The following is a 27,067-nucleotide window of genomic DNA, read 5'->3' on the forward strand; positions in this document are numbered from 1 at the left end:
TTCTTGCTATTGACCTGGCAAAAGCAGTGAAAGCCCAAATGTTCAGGCTCCTGCTCCTATTGGGGAGACCTGGATGAAGCTCTTAATTAGGCTGTGTCAGCCTGGTCCAACGTTGGCTCTTGCCTCCATCTGGGGAGTGAACCAGAAGATGAAAGATCTCTTTCCCTCTCTCTCTCACTGTCTCCATTTCTCTCGGTAACTCTTTCAAAATAAAAAAAAATTTTTCAAAAAATGACTCATCACACAATATCATGAGAAAGCAAGTGGAAGAAACTGTCAGAATGACCTGGGATTTCTGAGATGATAGGTGAACACCACCCCTGGAGAACACTCACGAGGGAGCTAGAAACTGAGCTTCCCTGAGCACTGGGCAGAATGTGCAAGGCAGAACAGAAGACAGAGGAGGAAAAATGGCCTCAGCAGAGGAAAGGAGGTGTGGCCTGAGGAGGCCTGGCTGCCCTGGTGGGAAATAAGGTTCAAGTGAGAGAAGTGCCCAAAAGGAGACAGGCAGTAAGTAGCTGGTTACCTCCAGGCTAATCATAAGAGAATATAGCCGCATTTCCAGGTGCTATAGCTTATCGTTCTATTCCCCCACCACTATGCTACCTTACTTATTCTTTGCATATCTTATTGCATTTCAAATCATACATTGTCGATAAGGTGATGTTCCAAAAATTAACTAGTTTCAACACACATTCATGGGGTGCTCTGAATAGCCGTAGCTTGTCCTCCAAATCACCTTCTTACACCATTTTCATTTAAGTTGGCTCACTTACCTGGCATTTCATGATGATCAAACCTGTCTCTGGTGGTCAACCCGATACTGTTACTGCTACCTGCAATTTTATACTGTGGAATGAGAAGTGCTGAGGAGAGAGCCCTTGTCTTTTGTGTTCTATGTTTTGTCCAGTGCAGGGTGTATTTCTAGCACTTTGTATTTTATAGGCATAACAAAGCACACCCAGGCCGAAGGATATCACATCTGCTGTCCTTCCACACAATAAAAGCAGCAAGCCCAGTGGCCTCCGACCTCTAAGGTGATGATAGATTACACTGGAAAATGAGGCCCTTATCACAATCCACATGAAAAAAGAAATAGTACCTCCAGAGCATCTCCATGAACTCTGGAAAAGCCTCAATGGAAATAAACTATACCTGCCAGACAACTGCTTCGCTGAACAAGGGTTTTATTCCCACAACTGCTCTGATAGTTGTACTTTGCCAAGTGGGGAAACTTAGAATCACTTAAAGTTACTAGGGTGGTAAACCTGAGATGAGTAGATAGTTTGAGCAGATAGTCTTTCAATTTGAAAGGAGAGAAAGAAACCATTGACCCCTGATACTCACTTAACAGAGTGTTTCAATCGAGAATAGGAAAGTAATAAAGATTCTGAATTTGCTTTTCAAGTTTGGTTCTGGATCTGATTTTTGCTGCAAATCTCACCTAATGAAAGATTTTATGACTGTCTAGTGCTAGAAAGTATGGTAAACTGTTTTTAGACAACAGAAATGTGAATTTTGTTAACCAAATTGATAGGGTTTCTTTTCTTCTCTTTCTTTTTATGGATTAAATTTTGAAGAAATTGGCTACCACTGCTTTTTGGCTTGTATTCGAAAGGATGTACGTCTGTATCCCTGCATCTAGGGACCAGTGAAGACCTGTAAGAAGGGGAAACATTGCAGGCTGCAGTAATCACTGGAGGAAACACACTGGTTAGAAATTTGTCTGACTAATGTCACACAAAAACATCAGACTCCATAATAGAAATCAAAAACATGAATTCATTCAGTAAACTACCTACTAAACGAATGGGCCATTAATGAATGAATATTTTAGAACTTGTTTTGATTGCCTGAAAAAAAAATCAACATAATAGTCTTCCTTCTTCAGATAATTATTTGTTTTTCCTCAAAAGTAAAATGAGCTTATCCTTCAAGAGTGTGGACCACCACCAAAGGGGTTAGTATTTCCAAATTCTTCAGTGAGGTTAGGTTACATAAAAACAGAATGCCACAGCCCATTAAGACAGCAGGCATTCTGTTTTATGGTACATATTTAATACAAATATACAAATCCACGGCTTAAAAAGAACCATGTAATTTAATTACCACTGATCAATGTTGATTTAATAAAAGGCAGAAGAAAGTTTCTTCCAGGTGGATATTAAAGAAAAACAAAAAATAAAACCCAAGTTACAATACATAGATCCATAGTACTTACATCCCCCCAAATTTAAATACTTCATGCTATCTGAAAAGTTACAATAAATAGAACATATTTTTATTCTGTTAGTGCAGACATAGCTAACTAAACAAAAGGCAAATTTCTACTTTCAAAAATTTAAGATAAATCATTTAGGATACAAGATAAATTTGGGAGCATTAAGCAAACGTACTATATTCTAGTACAGATACCTTAAAGATTGCCTAAAAGCTTCCAACACAGATGCAAGGACAAATTCTAACATAGAATTCAAACCTCATACATTTCCTTGAATCAATAATCAATAGTGATTCAATTATTCATCTCTTCAATAAATTTTAGCATACATTTTATGTCATGCATGATGTTTCAGTATGGAACTAGATGTTAGGGTTCATTTAGAATCATGAAGCAGATGAGTAAACAATTGCAATAGTACGTATCAAGATGTGAGCGGCCGGCGCAGCGGCTCACTAGGCTAATCCTCCGCCTAGCAGCGCCGGCACACCGGGTTCTAGTCCCGGTCGGGGCGCCGGATTCTGTCCCGGTTGCCCCTCTTCCAGGCCAGCTCTCTGCTGTGGCCCGGGAGTGCAGTGGAGGATGGCCCAGGTGCTTGGGCCCTGCACCCCATGGGAGACCAGGAAAAGCACCTGGCTCCTGCCATCGGATCGGTGCGGTGCGCCGGCCGCAGCGCGCCGGCCGCGGCGGCCATTGGAGGGTGAACCAACGGCAAAGGAAGACCTTTCTCTCTGTCTCTCTCTCTCACTGTCCACTCTGCCTGTCAAAAAAAAAAAAAACTTAAAAAAAGAAAAAAAAAAGAAAAAAAAAAAAAGATGTGAGCACACAGTGGGATAGGGACATGGACGGGCATTCAGTCCAGCTTAGGAGGATTAAGGGGAGACTTCTCCAAAGAGATATTTGAAACAATTATTTTAATAGGATTTAGCCAGGTGAAGAAGGGAAGTTCAGAGCATTCCAAGCAAAAGGGACAGAATAAAAGGGTGGTGAGAAAGGTACAGTGGGTTAACCAGCGCAGGACATCGCCCAATAGGGCAAGAACAGAGTGCAGGAGGAGGAAGTTCACATGTAAGACCCAGGAGCAAGCAAAGAACCCCTGTTTGCATCATGACATTTCATTCCTCTTGCGACACTACAGAGCCCTCGAGAGATTTAATCTGTACTTCTCAGTAGGTGCCATCTGGTGTTAGTGTGTAGGATGGATGGGAGGGAGAGATCAGTTAAGGGAAAAGACAGCCTGAAGTGAAGCAGTTTCACTGGGTCTGAAGACACATTTGACAGATCTTCACAATGTGTAGCTAACAAAAGTTTATCATCAACTGAGTTTGGAGGCAACACAGAAGAATGGAGAAATGCTTGGATTTCTTGCTTGGAAAATTCAAGGCCTAAAACATGAAGTAAGGGAAGAATGGCTAACACAGTAACAGCAAATGAGGGGTGTGTGTGTGTGTGTGTGTGTTTTCCCTCCTTAGTATCTATGTGTCATTTCATGGAGAGGGCTGATTGGACCAGGCCAAGCTCTGTCTCCGTTGCTTTGGGGTACAGGAATTTTAACAAGTATGAGAGTTCCTACCAGACCACATATGGAGGGGAACAAATCCCTCAAGGAAAAATGGAGCAGAGAAAGGGATGTGAGAAAGAGAGTGGAGCAAATAAAAATAGCAGCTCCCATGTGTGGTGTAGAAGACATCTGATAGCAAATTATGTATATGGGTATCAAACTCAGGAGTTCTGGGATGGAGAATGATACGGATTCAAGTGCAGAAGATATGCAGGGAGAAGACACATAGGATAGAGTGTCAAAGATGAAATTCTGAGGAGCACCAACATTGTAGGGGTGAAGCCAGGAAAACATGTTCCCAGAGGCGTAAGATGAAGAGATAAAAGGAAATTCAAAAAGCATTGTCATGGAAATCAAGGGCTGAAGAAAATTATGAGAGAATATGATCAATTAATAGAGACAAGTGCATCAAAGGAATAGATGGGGTTTTGTAGGTTTTAAAGGTGCCTCTGGTATGAACCAGTGCAGTGGAGGTTCTAACCAGGGATGGGAAATTAGATTGCAGAAGTTGATGAGTGAACAGAAAGTTAGGCAGTAGAGTCACAAATACAGACCACTCTCTGGAGAAGGTTGAATCTAAAAAGAAAAGGATTGGGTGGGAAAGATCTATGCATATTTATTTGATGAAGGAACAGAATTGGCTGAGTAGGAAGTATAGGAGAGTACTAAAATAAAGGTACACTATTGCTCTTAGAAAAATAAGTCTTTGTACCACAGATTCATTTTAATACCTGAACATTCCTGGAGAAAAGTATATGAAAAAGGAAAACATTTGTCAAGGACAAGTCAGATAGGATTAATAAACTCAGTTACAGGAATAAGTGCAAACATAACCAAGAACACACAAGGAAACTTGGCAGCTAGATAAAACCTCAAATGAGTTAACCCAGAACACTAAAACATACTGCATTGTCTAGAATCAGCTCTTACTCATCAAGTAGACTCACATAGTCATTATGGGCAAAAGAAAATACAACCTGAAAAAACATGGAGAATACCCAAAACAGACAAAAAGGCACAATTTGTAGAGACCTGGTAAACTAAGCATTATTTTCAGCTGCACAAACACAGCTCTTACTGAGACTAGAGACCCTAAAGAAATTCAAAAATTCCATTCTTTTGTTTTTGGGAAAATTCATTCATAAATAATGTAGTGAATTGTTTCACTGGTTTACTCATTCATTCAACAAATCCTGGTTGCAAGATTATTATGTGTTAAGTACAAGTCTGACAGAACATCCATGAGAGCAGAGATTCCTAAGAGAAATGGGGACTAGGGATTGTACTTTCAAAAAGCACATTCAATTGACTTGCTGTCCTTGTAATAAGACAATACAGAGTGACAATACAGAGTAAAGCTTGTCAAAAATCTATAAAGGATTCAGCAAAAAAAATTCTGTGATAATGTTGGTTCCATAAGCAGAAAAGACATTGGCTTAAAGGGTTACAATATCTCTCTTTTAGAAGCAATTTAATAGGAAAACGATATGTGAAGAGATCTTTCTCCTCCATCAAGTTCAATTTCTAACTTTAGATTATGGGAGCAGCAAGACAAGGCATAGGTATTTACTTAGCTATGGAGGTCTAGACATAAAGTTTTTTTTTTTTTAAACCTATGGACTACTGGTTTTTTACAGTCCTCACCAGAGTTATCTCCTTCTCTTTGTTATTATTATTTCTTCTACTTCTGCCTACATCTACAGGGTGAAGAAACGCAAACACCTATCTGAGATAGAAACTTCCAGATTTTCCTCATAAATCACAGCCAAGCTTCTTGCAAGGGGAAGAGCAGAGTTTAGAGCTCCTGTTTTTAAGCTGTGTTAATTGATGGTTACAGCTGGTATAGCGTGAGATGGAAGACTACATACAGTCTGTTCCAAGCTCAAAAATACATATGGATAAACGCAAATTCTCCTGAATGCCCAAAGCTACGATGAGGGGGAGGCTCCAGGGAGAGAGTAGTTAGGCTTTGTCTTGGTCCAATTGCCTGCTTGTATCCATTTTATTTCATCCATCTATTCAAATGACTAAGCTAATGATGTCACAGAGGCATGTGAGTGTCCTGTGTACTCTGCAGGTCTAAGAGCTCAGCTTTGTTTTATCCTTGTTTCTAAACAAAAGATTCTTCTTTGCTAGTCTCCCAAATATGTACAGCCATTATAAAGACACATTAATTTTTTAGAAAATGATGAACTATGCACCCTCTGAAAAACAAAATTTAAAATCCATAGACATGATCACATAAATATACAACAAAATGGACATCATCCTCTTCCTCCTATGTGCCCCAGAGTTAGAGCCAACACCTGTGGCCATATATTGGGGTGGCCTGGGAGCTGCAGAATCCAGATGTCAGACACTGCACTGTAGGTCCCCGGCAGCAGTCCTAAGTCGGAGCCTGTCTCCTGAGCTGACCTCTGAAATGGTCCATTGTCTGACTCCCCTCCTGGCCTGGGCAGGAACTAACAAGCTGTCTGTTGGGCTAGTTCAGAGTTGGCCTGTTGATGGGCTGTTCTGGATGCAATTATCCTTTGCTTTACCTTTGATTGTAAGGAATTTATTTCCTTACTTTGTAAAAAAAAAAATGGGAGTGGGCAAATTCTTGACAAATAACCATATTCAGGTTTCTTCCAAGGCAGAATAAGATGCTTTTTGTGTTGATTGATTTTTTTATTCCCAACTGAAATTGGACAACACCAACGTTATGCTTGGCAGTCAGTGAACTTTCTTTAATCAGTGGTAAAATTAAGAGTTTCTTGGGCATGTTCTCCCTCCAAAAGAAGAGTCAATTTCCTTTTACTTAAAACTCCTTAAAGTTTGAAAATGAAACTCATTTTTCTTTAGAAAATTAAGATGTTACAACTTTATATTTTTGCTGTTTCATCTATTATAGGGAAAAGCTCCCTGCATCATAAGTTTTCTTGGTTCTATAATCTGAGTTCCATACCTTCTGTTCAACAATGACATTATGTGTAGGATGCAACTATCTTGTCAGTGAGGTAGGAAAAGGCCAAATACCTGAGGGGGCTCTACTTAGAATGCAATTCCTGCAGTCTCACAGGGAAGGTCTATTGTAGAGTCCGGTGCGGTGCCCCTCAACGACAGTGGCACAGGAGAGTTCCATCACTGTGGAAACATCACAGGGTATGCTTACACACACCACCAGGTTTTGCCTACTCTACAGCCAAGCTATCAGGCATGGATCATAGGTAGCCCAGGCTATCAGTTGTTGGTCCTAGGCTACAAACCTGCATAACATATTCCTATACTGAACACTGTAGGCAATTATAACGCAGTTTAAGTTCATGCATCCAAATATAGAAAAGGTATAGTGAAAATAATAGACAATAGGAATTTTTCAGCTCCAGTACTCTCTGGAACCACCATCATATTTATGGTCCTTCATTAATCTAAACATCATCTTGCAGGTCATACATTTATTGTCATGCCAAAGTGAGGAGAAATGTCCTTGATATTTATAGGAAGATAAGTTTTGAGGAAGTCATGGAATGTATTATCATATCCAACATCAGATGCTCATCTATACCATAAAAACAGTTTTAAATTTTCCTTATTAACTTTTATAAAAATGTACTTATGTTTCTTGGGCAGCACTGACTTAGGTTTAGAAAAAACATTGAGTATCCATAAGCTTATACTAATATAAATAAGTAACTCGTAAATACATTGGAGAGAAATGACAAATCTCCCACAGAGACACATTCATGTAATACTCCCTGCTAAAGGAGTTGGAGTTTAATTCTCTACTCCTTCAGCATGGGTGGTGGTTTCTGACTTAATTCTAAAGAGATCAGCATAAAATAGCTAGGGAAATAACTTTACAGTGGAAGCCTGGCAAACAATACGTTGGTCAGGTGGGCAAAGCTATCATGTGCAACAACTGATCTTTATAGCATGCATATGTTTATAGCATGTACATGTTTATAGCATGATATAAGTTCACTTTTATAATTTCTTCTAAAAACCCATACCAAGTCCAACCATGGGAAAACATTAGATAAACCCCAGCTGAGGGACATTCTACAAAATACCAGTACTTCACAAAACTGTCAATGTCATCAAAAACAAGAAAAGTCTGAAAAACTGTTGAAGTCAAGAGGAGCTTAAGGGGCTAGCGCTGTGGTGCAGTAGGTTAATCTTCAGTCTGTGGTGCCACTTCCCATATGGGCCCTGTTCCTAGTCCAGGCTGCTACTCTTCTAATCCAGCTCTCTGCTATGGCATGGGAAAGCAGTAGAAGATGGCCCAAGTGCTTGGGTCCGTGCACCCATGTGGGAGTCCTGGAAGAAGTTCCTGGCTCCTGGATTCAGATCAGCTCAGCTCCAACCAATGTGGTCACTTGAGGAGTGAACCGGTGGATGAAAGACCTCTCTCTCTGTCTCTCCCTCTCACTCTATGTAACTATACCTCTCAAATAAATAAAATCTTCTATTAGAAAGAAAAGAGGAGTAAAGGAGACATGATGACTAAATGCTACATCACCCTGGACAGGATGCTCTAAGAGAAAAAAAAATTAACCAAGGAGAATCATGAAATCTGAACAGGAGGAGTTTCAGTAACTGTGATGCACAACATAGATTCTATAGTTATGATAAACATACTCTAGTAACCAAAAATAATAACTAGAGGGGAAAGAAAGTAAGGGGTGTATGGGAACTCTTTCTACTATCTTTGTAATTTTTCTGTAAATATTAAACTATTATATATTTGAAAACATTATTTTTAAGATGGTTCACGTATTGCTAAATTGAATGTAATACAGTTTCTATGCATCAATCAATACATTATTTTCTTCCTTTCTTTCTCACACATACCTATCCACCAAACCATATGGCATCAAGACTTATTTTCCTGAAATCTAAAAGTACTTCATCCTTCAAGCCAGTGTCATATGAATAGAGTCAGACACTCTGAGAGTTTTAGGTCATGCCTTCAGTAATAAAAGAACAAACCCTCAAAAGTTAATATATACAACCCCGTATTTCTCAATAGCTTTTAAAGACATAACATCTTCCAACCACCTATCAAATAACTTGTATTTCATGTGGTTATTATTAATGGTATGATTAATAAGACAATGCATTATTCTCTGAAAGTAATGTATCCATTTATTGATCAATTGTTATCACGGGAAGGAAAGGTGTAAGGGTTGACGTGCTAGTTTCAGAACATGAATGAGATTACTTCCTTGTTACTCCTCACCTGTCCTTTAGAATGATAATAATGAAGTCTCTGGAACTTTTAGAAAACATGTATATATATATATATATATACACACATATATATACACACACATATATATGTGTATATATAAAAATATATATACACACACACACATATATACTGCTTCAATTTATCATTTTACTGTGAGAAAGAATAAAAAGGGTTGGTGTCAATGAATGCTTACTTAACAAATATTGTGTGTTTCTAGAACTGTAAACAAGAATTGTGCTTTTGTTAATACTGTAAAGTTCCAATTTTAAAATTTCAGTTAATCAAAATTTAATTAACCAGAACTGCCTCTAAAAAGAAAGCTGGCAAAAAAAAGGCAACTTTCAGAATATATCTTAGGGTAAAACAAAATTTAGTCAAATTGTTTCTATATTCTACACTTATAATATTTTACAATAATAACATATTTAGGAAAAGGCCATAATTCTCGATAATAAGAAAAAAAATCCCTATGGAATTCTTATCAAAGACAGAAGAGTCAACTGACACAGTGTGGGAGCATTTTCCATAGCTATGTATTTAATATGAAGAAAATATTGCAATGGGGGAATCTATAATTAAGTAGATGGCCATTTATTTGCACTATTGTCTGTGTATGGTTAGTGCATTCCTATGATAATTATGTAAGTCTCCTCCTCAGAACATGGCTAGTTTATCATGATTTAGGCTGTCTAAAAATTATTTTTAAAAAGTTTTTGGTAGACACATAAAAATTATGCACATGACATTTTGATATATGTATGCACTGTGTAATGTCCATTTAGGGTAAATACACCAATAGCTTCAAACATTTAATATTTCTTTATGACAAAAACATTCAAAACCCTATCTTCTAGTTTTTTAAAAAGAGAAATACACAGTATATTATCTATAATCACTCTACAGTAGAAATCCAAAATTTTTACTCTTGTCCAGCTGTAATATAGTATCTATTTCTTAAAAGATTTATTTATTTATTATTTGAAAGGCAGAGTGGCAGAGAAAGAGTGAGAGTTAGAGAGATCTTCTATCTGCTGATTCACTCCCAAAATGGCGCAACGGCAAGGCAATGCCAAAACTAGGAACCTAGAGCTCCATCTGGGACTCCTAAGAAGGTGACAGGCGCCCATCAACTTGGGCCAGCTTCTGCCTTTTTCTCAGGCACATTAGCAGGAAGCTGGATCAGAAGTGGAGCAGCCAGGACTCAAACAAGCACTCTGATTTGAGATGCCAGCATCACAAACTATGCTTAATCCACTATGCCATGACACTGGCTCCAAGAACCTATTAGTAAAACTTTCCCATCCCTCTCCCATACCCTTCCCTCCCCAGCCCCTGGTAACCAAAATTATACTTTTAACTTCTATCAGATCACCTTTTATATTAGACTTCATATGTGAGTGAGATTGTGCAATTCTTGTCGTCCAGAGCTTTGTTTGGCTTATTTCACTTCCCACAAGGACCTCCAGTTCTAGACGATGGGTATTTTTTTCTTTTTTGACAGGCAGAGTTAGACAGTGAGAGAGAGACAGAGAGAAAGGTCTTCCTTCCATTGGTTCACCCCACAAATGGCCGCTACCGCCAGCACACTGCGCTTATCTGAAGCCAGGAGCCAGGTGCTTCCTCCTGGTCTCCCATGCAGGTGCAGGGCCCAAGCACCTGGGCCATCCCCCACTGCCTTCCCGGGCCACAGCAGAGAGCTGGACTGGAAGAGGAGCAACCAGGACAGAATCCGGCGCCCTGACTGGGACTAGAACCCAGAGTGCCAGCGCCGCAGACAGAGGATTAGCCTAGTGAGCCGCGGTGCTGGCCAATGATGGGTATTTTTTGATATTGCTCCTTAAGCAGTTCAGTTAACATGTACTTTGCATTTCACTGCACTAGAGTCTGTGTGTTTACTGCGCTTTGATAAGAATTTTAACAGTCCACCCAGAACATGGACAGTATATCCGGCTTCAGGTTGCCAGACATTTGACATACACCAAGTATCATCTAATGCAACCCTGTAGGGTATAGATAATTACCATTTAACAAGCAAGGGAACCGAGGACCCCAGAAGTTAGGGGACAGATTCAAAGTCCCTCAGCTTGTAAGTGAGGAAGTCATTACAAACTCTGTATGGCTGCCTCAAATGCCTCAACTTTCCCCTCTACATCTTACAGTTGAGCTATACTCAAAGAAAAAAACTTGTTTATTTATTTAATTTTACTTGAAAGGCAAAGACAGACAGAGATCTTCCATCAACTAGTTTACTCCTCAGATGCCCACAACAGCCAGGGCTAGACAAGACTGAAGCAGGAAGCTGGACCCCCATCCAGCTCTCCCACGTGAGTGGCAGGGACACAAGTATTGCTATCTGCAGGTGCACATCAGCAGGAAGCTGGATTAGAAGCAGAGGAGAGAGAACTCAACAGGCACTCTGATGTGGGATGAAGGTGTCCCAAGTAGTGACTTAATGTTATGCCCAATGCCTGCCCTCAGCTTTCTAAATACTTTATATTATAATTATTGAAACTATTAAAGTAAACATTTATCACTAACTAGGTAATTTAAGTCATTTAATCTTTTTAGGTTTTGACTTTCTCTTGGGTAAAACAGAGTTCACTGTTGATTTCTAATGTTTCTTTCAGTTTAAAAATAGTAATATTGATCTATATATGGGATAAGAAAACAAATAATTTCATAATACTTTTATTAGAATAAGTCATTAAATGTGAGTTAATGCTATAACTAGTACTCAAACAGTATTTTACACTTTGTGTTTCTGTGTGGGTGCAAACTGTTGAAACCTTTACTTAATATATACTAAATTGATCTTCTGTATATAGAGAATTGAAAATGAATCTTGATGTGAATGGAATAGGAGAGGGAGTGGGAGATGGGAGGGTTGTGGATGGGAGGGAAGTTATGGGGAAGAAAAAGCCACTATAATCCACAAGTTGTACTTTGGAAATTTATATTTGTTAAATAAAAAAAAGTTCATGAAAATAAAAAAAAGAATAAGTCATTAACAATGACCACTAATTCCATGATGATGGGAACCTCGCTAGAAAATTCATGTCATTGTCTGCAAATCTCTCCAGTCTTACCAATCCAAGCCAAGTGATTTCCATTTTCAATGTTTTTCCTTAAAACTTACATAAAGAGGAAACTACATACTCTTCTCTGTACCAAACTATGTACTTACGTTGTTTCCTCCTAAAGAATTAATAACTGTATTAGTACATGAATAATGCAAAGAAATTCATTTTTTCTGGATCTGACAATAATCAAAATATTTATTTAATTCACATTTATTTAAATATAACAATTCTTACAGACAAACAAAAGTACTTGCAATCATATTCAGAACATGGTAGACACAAACATAAATAAAATGTGCAATTATTTTAACAATTTAGTACATATATTAGATTGACTATATGCTTATATTTAAAGAGTACCTTAACATATATACATGAAAACCATGTGCTTTCACAAAAACTCCTATAAAATGTTCACATCTGTGTGATAATAAGTCATATTTCCTAAGCTGGTATTTTATGAAAAGTATGGAAAAATATAATTTAATTATTGACCTAATGTGGCAATCCTATTTGTAAATGAAGTATACTTTTGTCAATAGAAATGTTCAACTTTTAAATAATACAGCATTTTTTCCAGACCACGCTACATTTATTAAACAAACGTGCATAACACATCAGAACTTGAATAATTCATGTACCTTTATGCACAGTGTTTAGTTTTGTATGATTCTCTATCTTTGTGGAAAAAAATAGACTTAAAATTTGGCACAGAATTCACCAACCATATTGCCACTGCTCACAATGAATGTGATTTAAATTTTTCATGGCACTGGGGAAACACTATCACAATTACTCCTTCCCTTTACAATTTGTTGACCAATGGTACTTCTCTTCTGCTTTAGTTGGAATAAATATGGATATTTAAAAATGAAAAGTTGTATCTAGGTGTTTCCTCTAATCTCTAATTGGAAATAAGCTGATTTCAGTTTTTCTAGCAGTAAAACATTTCCATCTGTAATGTGGCCAACAAATTTCTAAATAAGGATGTTATCAGCAATAATATGTACCATCGTGAGATGTTTTTTCTTTAGAAGGCAGAGAAGTTGAAAAGGAAATGTGGATCTCTTCATAAACTGGGAACATATGTGGTAAGGACAGCAAATGCCAACGGAGAAGGAAGCAGGCAAAGTTCTTTGGAAAGCCGGTCAGCAAGCACACTGGGAACTAGCTTTAAAAAGGCAGAGAACAGAGGTGGGAACACAGGATTCTCTAAAGGTGAAAAGGACGGCCACAGGCGTGAGAAAACAGAAATGGACCACTCGAGAGGCAGCATCCATGGCAGTTATAGCATTCTTTTTTTTTTTCTTCTTCTTTTTTTTAATTTCAGAGGTAGAGAGGCATGGGCAAGAGTGGGGGTTCTAGCTGCTGGTTTAATTCCCAAATGCCCACAACGGCTAGGAATGGGGCTGGGGCTGGGCCAGGACAAAGCAGGAGTCATGGACTCAATCCAGATCTCCTATGTGGGTGGCAGGAACCCAATTATTTGAGTCATCACTGCTGCCTCCCAGGGTCTGCATTGGCAGAAAGTTGGAGTCAGGGGCCTGACCTTGGAATCAAACCCAAACGCTGTGATGCAGGACACGGGCATCTGATCCACCAGGTCAAAGGCCCTTCTGAGTGACAGCATTCTTGTATTAACAAACTGCTGCTACTGCTGAAGAAAAAGTTTTAAATTTCCACATCCATATGTCTACATTGAGCCTGATGCAATTAGGCCAACCGGTAATTATTTTTTTTAAAAAAATTCATTCATAAACACCATATAAGAAGAACAGGGATAGCATCCAAGTTTCCTCCAGAGAAGAGACTTCACATTTACCCTGAGCTCAGGCTGCAGATTGGTGGTAACACAGAAAAATGCCACAGTTCTTTTTCACAGTTCTCTATCTCAATGTTACAGTTTGGGAGACTGGCTAAAGGAATATACTTTAATAAAACCTTGGTGGCCTCCTTTTAGTATTTATTATGAGGGGGGAAAGAAGTTCAATTTTTATACATGTATATTTATGTCAAAAATCAAAGCAATGAACATAATGCTATTTTCTTTGCTTTATGATCCTTGCTTTTCTGAGGCCCTTGAAACAGAGAAATGATGAAGATCATCAAACAGGTTAAATACAACAGGAAAATTTTTGTTTTTAAAGCTGTTAAGGTGGAAATAGACATAAAGGTTACGAATCACAGAGCACTGAATTTTCAAGAGTGAAATCATACCAAAAACGTGACAAGTTTTCGCTGACGTCATAGGAGAGTAAGTGTTCGGGAAGGTCGCTGATGGTGCCCTGCACTGCCAGCACATGTGGGGCCAAGGTGAAGGGGACGTCGCTCAGGAGCTCGGTCATTAGCGAGCTGCTCTCCAGAGTCTGGCCTGCCTTATTTTCCGTCTCAGGGCCTGCCACAGTCCCACTGGATGAGTTTTCTTTGATGGTCTAAAAATACATATATATGGCAAATGCAGCATTAATCTATCAATCTAAATGAGAAATATGAAATATATAAGCATACTTCAAAAAGTTCATGGAAAACTGGATTAAAAGATAAGTTTATTTTGGTGAAGAGAAATTTTGAAATCCATGCATACAGAGGGTCTTCAAAAAGTAAATTAAAAATGTGTGTTATGAAAAACTATGGATTTAATTCCATTTTCCAAGGCCTTTTCAAATTATCCCCACATACATGTTCCAAGATTTGGGTGCAGCTGTTGACTTTACTTGAGAAACACATCATCCAAATGTCTTCTGGGTTGTAACATTGCTCCAAAACTCTATTCTCATTCAGACTGACCCTCACAGCCCCCTTACATACAAACTGACAATCTTGCTATTTCCCTAGTCCTAATAATGTCTCTGAAGTCCCTGCATGTGTTTTCAAATCCCATGTATGCTCTCTGCTGACTGCCCAGATTCATTGAGAAATCTGTCACCGTCAGAGTCCAAAGTAATCTTGCCCATTCCAATTGCTTGGGGCACAGTGCCTATGGTACAACTTGACATTTCCTGTCTGTTCTTACTACTTACTGTTGCACATGCAGGTGTCTGTCAATTAGATTCTAGGGTCCTTGAGGGCCATTAATCTAGTTGGTATATCCTTAGAATCCTCATTTTGCACATTTCACTCTTTACCCCTAAAGTAGACTTGAGAACTACCTCACCTGTGTACCACAAGTATTGACTGATTGGCTGACTTCACTGGAACTAACATTTATGTCACAGAAGTTACACAAATAAGAATTGATATATGTTTGACTTCTTTAAAATTAGTATACTTGCAAACACTAGTTTACCAACAGATGTGCATAAGGATGATTACACATGCCCTCATCACAACCCCAAACTGGAAATTACCTACATATCCATTAACAATAGAATGGATAATACTCTCAAGTCCATTCACAGCAATAAGAATGATTGAAATGACTGACTTGCAATGACAAGTGGCTGAAACCGAACTCAAGCCAACACAGGACTGCTTCCGTACCTCCCATTTTCATGCAGAACAAAACATCCAAGCTTCTGTGAGGCCTACCAGGTCCTTTGCGATCAGATGCAGGCCTGTCTCTGACCCTATCCCTCACTGGTCTACCCTTGCTCACTGCTCTCCAGTCCCAGGTCTCCTTCTGCCTCAGACCCTCTGCTCCTATTCCCTCTGCCTAGGAGGTTTCTATTCCAAAATACACAAGACATCTTCCTTTTCCTTCTTCCAGAAGCCAACCTCTCAGTGAGATCTTTCCTTGCTGCTTTATCTGAAACAGGACACTGCACCTCACCACCTCCACCTGCACTCCTTGCCTCTCTGTCCTTCTTTCTACTTCTGCAGGGGACCTAGTTTCATGGTATATGTGATCTAACAGATTCTGATTAGTGGGTCTCAGAAACAGAAGGTACACATATTCACTGCTGTTTCCCAAATGCCTAGAGCAGTGCCTAGCGTTCAATCCATGTGTTGAGAGGTTGACAGTGAACAAAATTTCTGCCCAAGTGCAACGTGTATTCTCTTTATTTTAATGATGTATTCATTTGTTTGAAAGGCAGTGTGACAGCAATCCATATGAGTGCATCCTAAATGAAAAAGTCTGGAAGAAATACTGCTGCAGAGAAGACGTAGGAGAAAGATTCAGAAAGATTGTGGAAAATGAAATTAAAAGGTAAGTTTATTTGGGAGTCAAAAAATTTTTTATGTCTGTATACAGTTTTCCTCTTAGCATGCATTTTCCATGAACTGTTTGAAGATTCTTGTATTCTTTGTGATGTCTTCCAAGAAGCATTCTGTTACTGTGTTGACAGCAGATAGTGGGGGGCAGGAAGAAGACTGGGAATGAGATGACTGCAAAGGAAAAGGTGAAATGAAGGGACTGAATTTTGGACAGACTTTGAGGGTAAAACCAACAGGATTTGCTGATGTGATGGATGGTGGCAGATAAGAACAAGTCTGTTCAAGGAGGAAGCCACAGTTCTGGGTCTGAGCAATCGGAAGGATGGAGCCACTATTCACAGGGTGGAGAAAGTGTGTGGGAGGAGGAGGTCTGAGAAGATCGAGAGATCAGTTTTAGATGTGCACAGGGTCTCAGGGACACCAAGAAGAGCTGTGAAAAGGCAAGGATGATTTGAGTCTGGAGATGGATGAGATCTGATGGAGAAAGCAGAGATAATCCTGAGAGCAGACAATGTTTTCTAGGTGTTAGGCTGTAGGTGGGAAAGAAGATGCGGGCCAGGAATTGTAAGGATGTGGTGTCAAGAGACGTTTCTTTTGATTTCTGTTTCTCTTTTTAAGTTGGGAGAAATTATGGTGGCTAATAAGACTGAGAAGAAAGCTCGTAAGAAAACGAAAAACTCCACAGAAAATCTGTAGAGAAAGATCCATTCTTTTCACAAAGCAACCCCAACTCTTAGAACAAGTGTCCTCCAGACATATTTGTTTAATGAATGATCTCAGATTAATAAACTTGCCATGCACATGGTTATCCAGAGTTGTCATATAATTGAATTTTAAACTAACAGGCAAGTATTATCTTAGGACTGCAACTAAAATGAATGCAATCACACCCTGTTATGGCAGAGCTTACAATAACAATCCTTGTGTCCAGTGGACACATCCTGTCTCCTGAAACCTAACTGGGACTTACAGGGCTCTGTATCCTAGGGTTGGCGCAGAGCACAGGCTCTAGTGAGCAATGAGGTTACTATTGCAGCCTTTTAAAAGGGTTTTCCTATGCAATGGCTTGTATAGAAAAACTTAAAAGGAGGCAACATTTATATGCACCATAAAACCTCAAGATTACACATGCACCAGGCCTTTACTACCCAGGAACAGCACTGCAGAGTGGTTAGGAGCACTGATTGTAGAGTCAGACTTCTTAGGGGCAAATCCCAGGTATCCTGTTTATTAATAAGCAAATGGACTTGGGTTATTTAATTTCTCTGGGCCTCAGTGTCCTCAGCTGTATTATGGGATCAATAATGGAACCTGTTTTATAGAATTTTTCTAAGGACCAAATGGTAATGTTGTTAAGTGAACAGTACAGTGCTTAGCACCAGTTAAAGTAAGTGAATTAATAAAAACTTTAGGAATGTCAAATCTCACTTGTTTTTGAAGAAAATTAAAAAAAAACAAACCCTCATCTCCTTAGGTTTGGCCTTCTTTGGTGGCTCATATAATCCTATCCATCTCTCTCCTTTTCTTGCCTTTTCTCTTAATGTCAAGTACAAACGTTCTCTTGATCTATTGCTAGTCTCATCCCCTACCTGAACCTTCTTCTCTTTTCTGCTAGTGCATATAATCTTGTTTCATTAGCCAAAGCATCCTCCTTCTTAAACAAAAGCATTCCTGAAATCTCACCTTCTCCACTAAAGAGGAGATGTACTGCCCATAGCACTTTGTTTTCTTTTTTATTTTTTATTTGAAGGCAGAGTTACAGAGAGAGAGACAGAGAAGGATCTTCCATCCGCTGGTTCATTCCCCAAATGACTGTAACAGCCAAAGCTGGGCTGATCCAAAGCCAGGAACCAGGAGCTTCTTCCAGGTCTACCATGTAGGTGCACGGGCCCAAGCATTCGGGCCACCCTCTGAGGCTTTCCCAGGCACATTATTAGCAGGGAGCTAAATAGGAAGTGGAGCAGCCAGGACTCAAACCGGTGCCCATATTGGATGCTGGCACAGTAGGCTTGGCTTTTACCCACTATACCACAGCCCTGGCCCCCAACACTTTGCTTACTAAACACAGAACTTGTCTAAGGCTTAGCTTTCTAGCAGAAGTATTTGTTCCTTTGTTCATGTTTTTATTAATCATCTTTCCTCTCTTTCATAAATCATTCTTACCTGTCAGAGCATTAATCCTGGAGGACAAGACTTCATCAAAGTATAGCCAGTACCACAAAGGATTTGAGACAGTGGTTTCTTGCTCAAGTCCTCCTGATATAACTGCTCTCTGACCCTAGGAGGGCTGCTTCAGCCATCTTTGCCTCAGCTTTCTATTCTGTAAAATGAGTGTTGGGGGACAAAAGATGATGATAGTGACGACTACAATGACAGAGATGGCAAATTAGCATATATTGACCAGCTACTTTGAATCAGGCTCTATTTAAGTTATTTAAATGTATTCATTCATTACATCTTACAAGAGTCTTGTTAGGTGTCCTATGTTAAGGACAACAGGACACTGAGACACAGAAAGGTCAAGGACATTGTTTCAGGTTATAGGGAGAGTCAGTGATGAGACAGAGACCCAAGTCCAGGGACCTTTAATTCTATTCTTAGAATCTGTATGTTTCAGACATGCTTTGTATAGAATGACTGAATGAATAAAGTTTTGAAATTTTATGGTACAATATTATAAAATGGGACAATTATTAAAATAACAAATGGGCTTAATTTAGAAGGATAAAAATTCTGATGCCTTTTGCCTTTATGAAGAAAGTTCTGATAAAATCATTAAGGCAATGTATTCTATAGAGATAGAAAAGTAACTGTAATTTAAAGTATACATTCCCCTGGAAATGAATCCATCAAAAATCTAAATAAAACCATGAGTAAAACACCATAGGCAGTGAAACACGATTGTCTATGAGTTGATCAGCACTGAAACAGAGACATAGGAAGGTAGGCAGGAATGCAATACAGTATTCTTTCTGCCTTTGCATAAATTTAAAAATGTCCCATAATTAGGTTTTAAAAAATTAATTTAGCTTAAAATGACCATGGACAAAGTGTTCCAGCAAAAGCCTCCTAGAATGGTCTGAATTTCAGCTGTGCTGTATTACTCCAGCATGTCTTAACAGTTGGCTAAAGTGCAATGATATAGCCTCCAAGGAGGCTGCCTGCCCCCTTGGCAGCAGGGTGAGTGCCATGGTGCAGCTGCTGTCGGCATGCTGAGAGCGGGAAGAAGACAAATTATAAGCCAAAACAAGAGTAAGTCACAAAGAAAATGCAAGTCAAAATTCAAGGACCCCACACCTGCTAATAAACCTGATCACTAAGGCTCTACCCTGGCAGCCAATGGAAGCAGAGCTGGGGGTTGAGGGCTGAAACAGGTGCACAAAGCAGCCTTCTCTCAGACAGTCTTGCGATTTTTTTCATTTGCATAATAAAATGGGTCTTTAACAGGAAGAATTAGTATGTTAACCACAATGGAGCAAGAAGAAAAGAATCACTTAACCTACTGGTTAATAGCCAAATTTTAGAAAATTACTTCAAATATTATATTCATAAAGCATATTTGTTATTTTTGTGATTAACACTGTTCAGAGAAGTGCTACTGTGATGTTTCTAAGTTTCTTATATTTAATCTAGCTTTAATAAATATCACTTGTTCCTACATGGTTTAGGTATGAGTATACCATGTCAGGATTTTTTTTTTTAATCTAAAGGAGAAAATAAATTTTCCTTATCTACATCACTATGACAAAGTTTACAATGAGCTGTTTTCATGTTTGTATAAAATGTATAAAATTGTTTATTAGTTATCTTGTTAAAAAATGTACTGGCTAGATTTACTCTGAGTTCTATACATTCTATTATCTTCCTTTTAAATTACCTCATGAGGTTCATGGGCACTATTCCTCCCTTTCTTTCTGAGGACTGTAAAGATTCATGAGTTTCAAACTGTGAAATCTTCTAAGAGCTAAGGAAAAAACACATTCCAAGACTACAAGGCGTATAACACTTCAGCAAAGGCTTAGTAAAATGGAGTCACTTCCCCAGAGCAACAGAAGGGTGGTGGCATCCTTGTGAACCTCACTCTGGTGTTTGAAAGCAAGGAAATTGAGATTTAAGAACAGACAACTACATTTTTCCTGGCACAAAAGCCCCATCACCACCGTGAGATCTATCAGGAGGTGCCAAAACTTTATAAACTTGCTAACAACTGGAGACCTCATCAACTTAAGCATACTCAACTAAACTGTGAGTACTTTGTTAATATGAAAATTAAACTCCTGTTTTTTTCCTGCTACCCATTTCTTCAAATAGATAAAGAAAACAGTATCCTATAAAAGCAAAATATTTCTAAATATAAAATTTAGAAACCAGACTTAACCAAATCAGCAACAGAACCTACAGAAAGGACAGGAAAGAAGGAATAAAACACTCATGTATCATGTTCAATTTACAGGCAAAGAAGGTAGCTATCCCAGGCATACTTCTGGGAGATGAGTTATAGAAACAAGAGGTGATATCAAGCTCTGTCTATGCCTTTAAATTCTAATGTCTATAAATAAAAGACATACTCTTTGAACAATAGCCTGAACAAGCAGCACTGTCACTTTATCTCCCCAGATAACTATCCATTCTGTTCTGGCTTTGGATGGTATCTGCTTGCATTACATCAGCTTCTTGATGGTGGGGTGAGCTGCAGGGGCAAATCTGAATTAGAAGCATCAGGGGACAGAGGTTAGGAGAAGGTGATACAAGCCACAAGCTTTCTATTTTTTTCTAAAAAGCTGGTTGCCAATGTCTTGCTCGCTGTTCAAAACTTGAGGACTGGCATCTTGGAGCAATGTTAAATATTAAGCAATAGACTCCTTTCATTTGGGAGAATTATATTGTGAAACAAAAGTGTTCACTATTTTCCTCCAAATCCCCAGTACCCAGAATGGTCTCTGCATGTGGCAGATGCTACTTAAATAAGTTTGAGTGGCATTGAATCTGATCCCCTTGTTTCTCAGATACTCTAGGCAGCCTAAAGAAACAAACGATCACCCAGAGCACTTTGCCATCAACACAGATCAGCAAGGTGAGAGAAGCTGAGTGACAGAAGACCTGTGTTTTCCCTGTGGGCTGTGCATTGGTTTCCCCTGAAGTGAGAGCTCCTAGCTCAAGGATGATGTATTTGAATGGAAAACGAAGGGGCCAGGTTAGAAAGTGGATATTTTCCATTTCCAGTCATTGACATCATTTTGGTTGATGTTCAGTCTCATGACATTCTTTTTCCTTCATTGCTTCCACCTGCTCGTGCTTCCTCCTTCTCTCATCCTTAAGAGTTCTCCAACTTCCTCTTTCCAGATCGCTAGCTGAATGCGTACCAGTGAGGAAGGGGAAGTGAGCATGCTGTCACTTGCTGCTGCAGTGTCTGCTCCATGTATTCTTGGAAAAGCAGCTTGTCTGGAGCCGGAAAAGCTTGGGCACTGGCTGGCCAGTGGCGGGGCGGGGGGGGGGGGGGGGGGCAGTGGGAAGAGCACAGAAAAGCATTTTAGGAAAAGGAACCAGGCAGACTGATGTGTTCAGAGTGGGATCCTGTTGGGTACAAGGTTTGTTTTTTTAATATAGGGTTTGAAACTAAAAATGCTGCCCAAGAAATTGAAAAAAAAAAAAAAAACTACCACTTTTAAAGTCTGTTTCTAGAAATTCAGGGTCTCTAAACTTAAGTCCCTATAGGCTGTCCCCTCTCCACAGCATGTATGTCACCTACCTCTTCTCTCCCCTAGTCCTCCATTACCCCTTCCCCCGCATAGTGGGCAGCCTCCTACTTCACAGACAAAAGAGGAACCCTCAGGTGAGGGTCTGCTCTCTCTACTGCGCCTCCAAACTTCATCTGTATCTGTTCCCATCCCCAGCCCAAAGCCAACTGCTCACTGGAACTGCAGACTCATCCTGTCCACATGCCCCTCCCCCTTCAAGGACATGGCTTTATCAACTAGGAGATGTCTCTAGCTTGCTAATCTTTCCTGTTAGCAATTACTCAATTTTAAAAATCCCCTTTAGTGCATGTTGCCCACTGGCATATCACCTCCTTAGTTCCCACACTGTCTTTCTACTTTTGTTGCAGCCAGGTTAAGCAGTGGCTGACACTTGCTGTCTGCCATTCACCCCTCAGCCACTGCCATCTGCCTTCCCTCTCTGCCTCTCCACTCACAAAGGTTACTAGTAATCACCTCTTGCTAAGTCACAGGGACGTCTGCAAGTGCTAATGCTGTATGACCTCTTTGCAGCCCTTCAAGCCAGTGACATCTCTTCAGGCTTTTAACTTGTGGCCTTTGTGCCCATCTTAGTGATGCCTTCTTTTTGTCTAACTGGCAATTCTTTCGCCTGTTTCTGAAATTATGGTGTTCTTCAGGGTTTTATTTCTGCTCCCTTATTATTCTTAATCACAACACACTTCTTTGGATGAACTTACCCATATCCATGGTGCCTGCTGCCCTACAAAAGTAGAACACCATGTAGATTTGTGTGTCCCCTTAATCTCAATATCATATTTCCATGCAGAGCCGCTGACCCACATGCTCACTCCTACCATACACTTCCTTCTGCCTATTCCACAGGCCATCTTCTACTCAAACATGTTCTAGTGCTGCTGCCTATCTCTTCCCCACCTTCAGCCCCACCCCAATCTTAATGCTCCTCCAATATTTTCTGTATCAGTGGACATGAATGCACCATCTTCATGGGTGCCCAACATAAAACCTGCATTATCTTTGACTTTCCTCTCCTTCTCACTCCCTCCATGTAGTAGATCACTGAGCCTTGAGGATTTTTGCTTTCAATGTCTTCCCCCACTCTTTGAGTCCACTGTCATTCGGGCCAGTATAGTTTTCTGCCCTGAATGCTACTAGAGTTTCCAGCATACGGCCTTACCCTCTTATACTATGGTCCCCTCAATACAAGTGAAACCTAAAATATTCTCTTTCTCCCTTAAAACTCCTCAGTACCTTTGAAGAAAAAAAACAAACTCCTTATTATAGCATACAAGTAACAACGTGGCCTTGCTTACCACTCAGATTTCTTTTACCAATATGCCTCAAACACTTTCCTAAATTCACATTCAGCTATCTACTGTTATCCAAACAAGCCAGGCTCTCCTGCTCTGAGCCATTATCCCTAACTAGAACATCTTTCTCTTCTATTCCCTTAATCTTACCTATTTCAACTGGCCCTTTGGGTTTTTCGAATGACTTCCCCAACTAACCTGGGCCAAATGCTTGTCTGCATGCTCCCCTGACAACCTGTGCACATCTCTCTCACAGAACTTACTGCACTGGACTAGAATGTTCTCTTTTACCCCCAGAAAACAATAGCTCAAACCTGGGGCCATAGCTTTCACCTCTAGCAACCAGAACAATGTTTGGCTGACAAGTGGCAATCAATACATGTTTACCAAATGACTGAAAAACCTAAATTTCTTCATAAACATTATATCGAAGCTCATTCAGAATAAGTGAGGAATTATGTTGGGCCTTGATTCCCACATTGTTTGTTTTTATAACAAAATTTTACCAAGTCTGTTTGTCCCATTATCACCTACATAAGAGGTATGGATGATATTACATGCAGATATAACTTAAATTGGTTTGAGACCCCAGCTCCATTTATTTTCTGTAGAAGCAGATAGTTTATTCTTTGACTCAGCAAATGAACAACTTCACAAATATGTCTCCCAAAGGCAGTTCAATGAGGTCATGCCACGTGTTGATGAAATGGCTCAGTGAATATTTTTACAACAGACCATTTCTCATTGAATGAGGGGAAGCAGCTGGCTTCATTTACACCCCCGCCACCTTTTGTTTTAAATATTTATTTATTTATTTGAAAGTCAGAGTTTCAGGGAGACAGAGAGGAAAGCCAGAGACAGAGATCTTCCATGTGCTGGTTCACTCCCCAAATGGCTGTAATGGCCAGAGATAGGCTGGTCTGAAGCCAGAAGCTAGAAGCCAGGAGCCAGGAGCCAGGGGCCTCTTCCAGGTCTCCCACATAGGTACAGGGGCCCAAGCACTTGAGCCATCCTCTGCTGCTTTCCCAGGGACATTAGCAGGTAGCTGGATCAGAACTAGAGCAGCTGGGACTTGAACTGCTGCCCGTATGGGATGCTGGCAATGCAGACAGAGGCTTAACTTGCTGTGCCACAGTGCCAGCGCCTCCAGATCCCCTTAACCAACCTGATTTTACAGTCCTTCTCAGGAGCCAGTGTTTCTTTCTAGTTTGTGGGACAGTATGGAGAGCTGCTGTGTAGCCTATGCCTGGGGACAAGAGTCCAGCACCAGCAACAGGGCTGCAAATCTACATAAGCATTGGAGGGGCAGGAAAGCCTCAGTGATGAGAGCCAAGGATAGGAAAGTAGAAGAGAGGAAATTTCACACCTCTGTTAGAGGGAAACACCTCTTTCCTATTCTGTGGTATCCATAAAGCGAGATTCTTTTCTGCAGGCAACTCTGAAATCCTACCACTTACTCCTCCCAAAGGAGGTAGACTGGGTTACATGGTTGAGAAGTCTGAATTGCTTTGAGAATGCCCCCAACTGTATATGTCAATCACAAGTCCAAGACTCTTGCACTTTTGACCAACTCACTATAAAGTGGGGGGGGGGACAAATAACAGAGGGGCCATGCTCTGGGAGTACCACCCTCCCAGCATTGCACATGTTCCCCATCCAGAAACTCTCCAAACTACTTTATTCAGAAGTATTCATGGATTTTCATCAGGTGAATATAAAGTCCTTGTCCAATAGTAATTAACTCAGTCTCAAGCCCCTCTCCTTTCTCCAGAAGTCAGTCCAGTGGTGAGGTGAAAGTCCCAAGCCTCTAATCAGATAGTTGGTTCCTCTGGCAAACAGTCCTAATTTCCTGATGTTACCAAAGGACCCCACCAGGAATCATCTTATTCGTATAAACTGGGGCATGGTTGAAAGGGATTTGTGTTATAAATAATCAAAGATGCTCCTCTTACACCAATCACTCAACAAATTCCAAGGCTTGGAGTTCGGTAACTAACCATGGTCACACCACTCCTAACCAGCAGAAGTTTAGACTTTGGACCACGTGACTGACTATTCAATGCTCCCCGCCCATGCCCTGTGAAATATAAAACAAGCATGTATTTTTGTCCAGACTGTAACAATGTCAATGCAACCTATATAAGCAACTTATAATAACAAGGTAATCCAACCTGGAATCAGTCATATTTCAATTTTATACACTATAGCATAATTTCACACCAGAAAAGTTTCACTAGGTTGGGTACAACGGTTAAGTTGCTGGTTGGGATGCCCACATCCCACATCCCACATCCCACATCAGACTGCCAGGGACTGATTTCTGGCTTTGCTTCTGACCCAGCCTCCTGTTAATGTTTACCCTGGGAGGCAGCAGATGATTACTCAAATACTTGGCTCCCTGCCACCAATGTGGGAGACTGAGTTCTGAGCTCCTGGCTTAGGACTCAGTACTGGCTGTTGAGAGCATTTGGGGAGTGAACCAGTAGATGGAATATCTCTTTTCTTTTCCCTTCCCTCCCCTCCCCTCCCCTCCCCTCCCCCTTCTCTTCCCCCTTCCCTTTTCCCTTTCCTTCTCTCTCTCTCTTCTCTCTGCCTTTCAAATAAAAATGAAAAAATTTAAAAAAAGTTTTACTGACTTTATTTAGAAATTATAATTTTCTTGCTGAGTTTAAGTCAGCTGATCTACTTAAAGCCTTCTAGTAGAGGTTATTATTAATGGAAATAGTAAAGGTTACTTTTTTTTTAGAGCTTAAGTTTAGCAATTTCCATATGTACAACTGTTATCTGGGATGGAGAAGAAAGGTTCTAAAATACAGACTGTAACGCTAGAGAAACAGAGTTTAAAGTAACAGTTCAACTAAGCATCTTATTACTGGGTTAAATCTACCAAGCTGGCTGTAACACATAACTGCATTTAAGAAACTAAAGTACCTGATCATGGCCAAGGTTACAAAATAGCCTACGTTTGTGCACCAATTCGTCAAGCTTACTACATGTACCACAGGTCAGAAGAACTTGATATTCCGTATCAGTCACACTAGATTTTACTTATTTATTTCAAATATCTATTGAACTTCTTCATAATGTCAAGCAACAAGATTATATTTTTTCCCAGATAATTTCAAGGGAAAAAATGAAAAATGGTCTTTGACATCTCCATAGCATGCTAATTTTTAATTTCAGCCAAATGAATGCTTTTCATATTATAAAACAATAACATACCTCAATTGTCTTCATATGCAATAGGAAAGGAAATGGATATTCTATTTTTAAAGCTCAAGAGGAAATATAAATGCATTTTACCAATGTGTTCTTAGATAATGAGATAAATAGATATCACTTACATGATACTGATTGACTACAAATATGTAAGATATAGTGAGATGCATATAAATTATTAAATCTAAAAATATTAATAGCTACATTGCTTTTACTTTGGTATGTATATTGATAGAATGAACATTTGATAGTCTCATAACCTAACTATTATATGTATTTTAAAACACAAACATTTTAATGAACAAATTTTAATGAGCAAAGAAATGAATTTTAAAAACCAACAAACCATAGTGAATGTAATTATTTAGGGCTGTTTAAGGACAAAATGCTAATCTGTTTTGCTGCCTTTAGTTTGGACCTAAAAGTTTATGTTTTTTCAAGGTTTCTACCATTAGTTTGCAAAAACATAAATATACCATTCTGAGTATGTATTTAGAATTGTCATGTCCATAGCCAGAACTTAGAGGCAATTATCAGTAGGATCTCATTTTCA

General features: G+C 39.6%; 1 protein-coding gene across 7 annotated transcripts in view; it reads right to left on the reverse strand.

Annotated features, from left to right (window-relative positions):
* The window catches only part of UMAD1 (UBAP1-MVB12-associated (UMA) domain containing 1), a 292,340-nt gene that overhangs the window by 61,942 nt on the left and 203,331 nt on the right, over positions 1 to 27,067 (reverse strand). For 6 of the 7 annotated variants that reach the window (XM_070059807.1, XM_070059809.1, XM_017344468.3 and 3 more), the window contains one exon: positions 12,260 to 14,527. In XM_070059807.1, coding sequence (XP_069915908.1) covers positions 14,270 to 14,527 — 258 coding nt within the window. In that variant the 3' untranslated portion in view covers positions 12,260 to 14,269. Of the gene's footprint in view, positions 1 to 12,259; positions 14,528 to 27,067 lie in introns of those variants that run through there. The other variant, XM_070059804.1, reaches the window with a different exon arrangement.

This window comes from Oryctolagus cuniculus, chromosome 16 (genome assembly GCF_964237555.1).
Source record: "Oryctolagus cuniculus chromosome 16, mOryCun1.1, whole genome shotgun sequence".
NCBI classification, from domain to species: Eukaryota; Metazoa; Chordata; class Mammalia; order Lagomorpha; family Leporidae; genus Oryctolagus; species Oryctolagus cuniculus.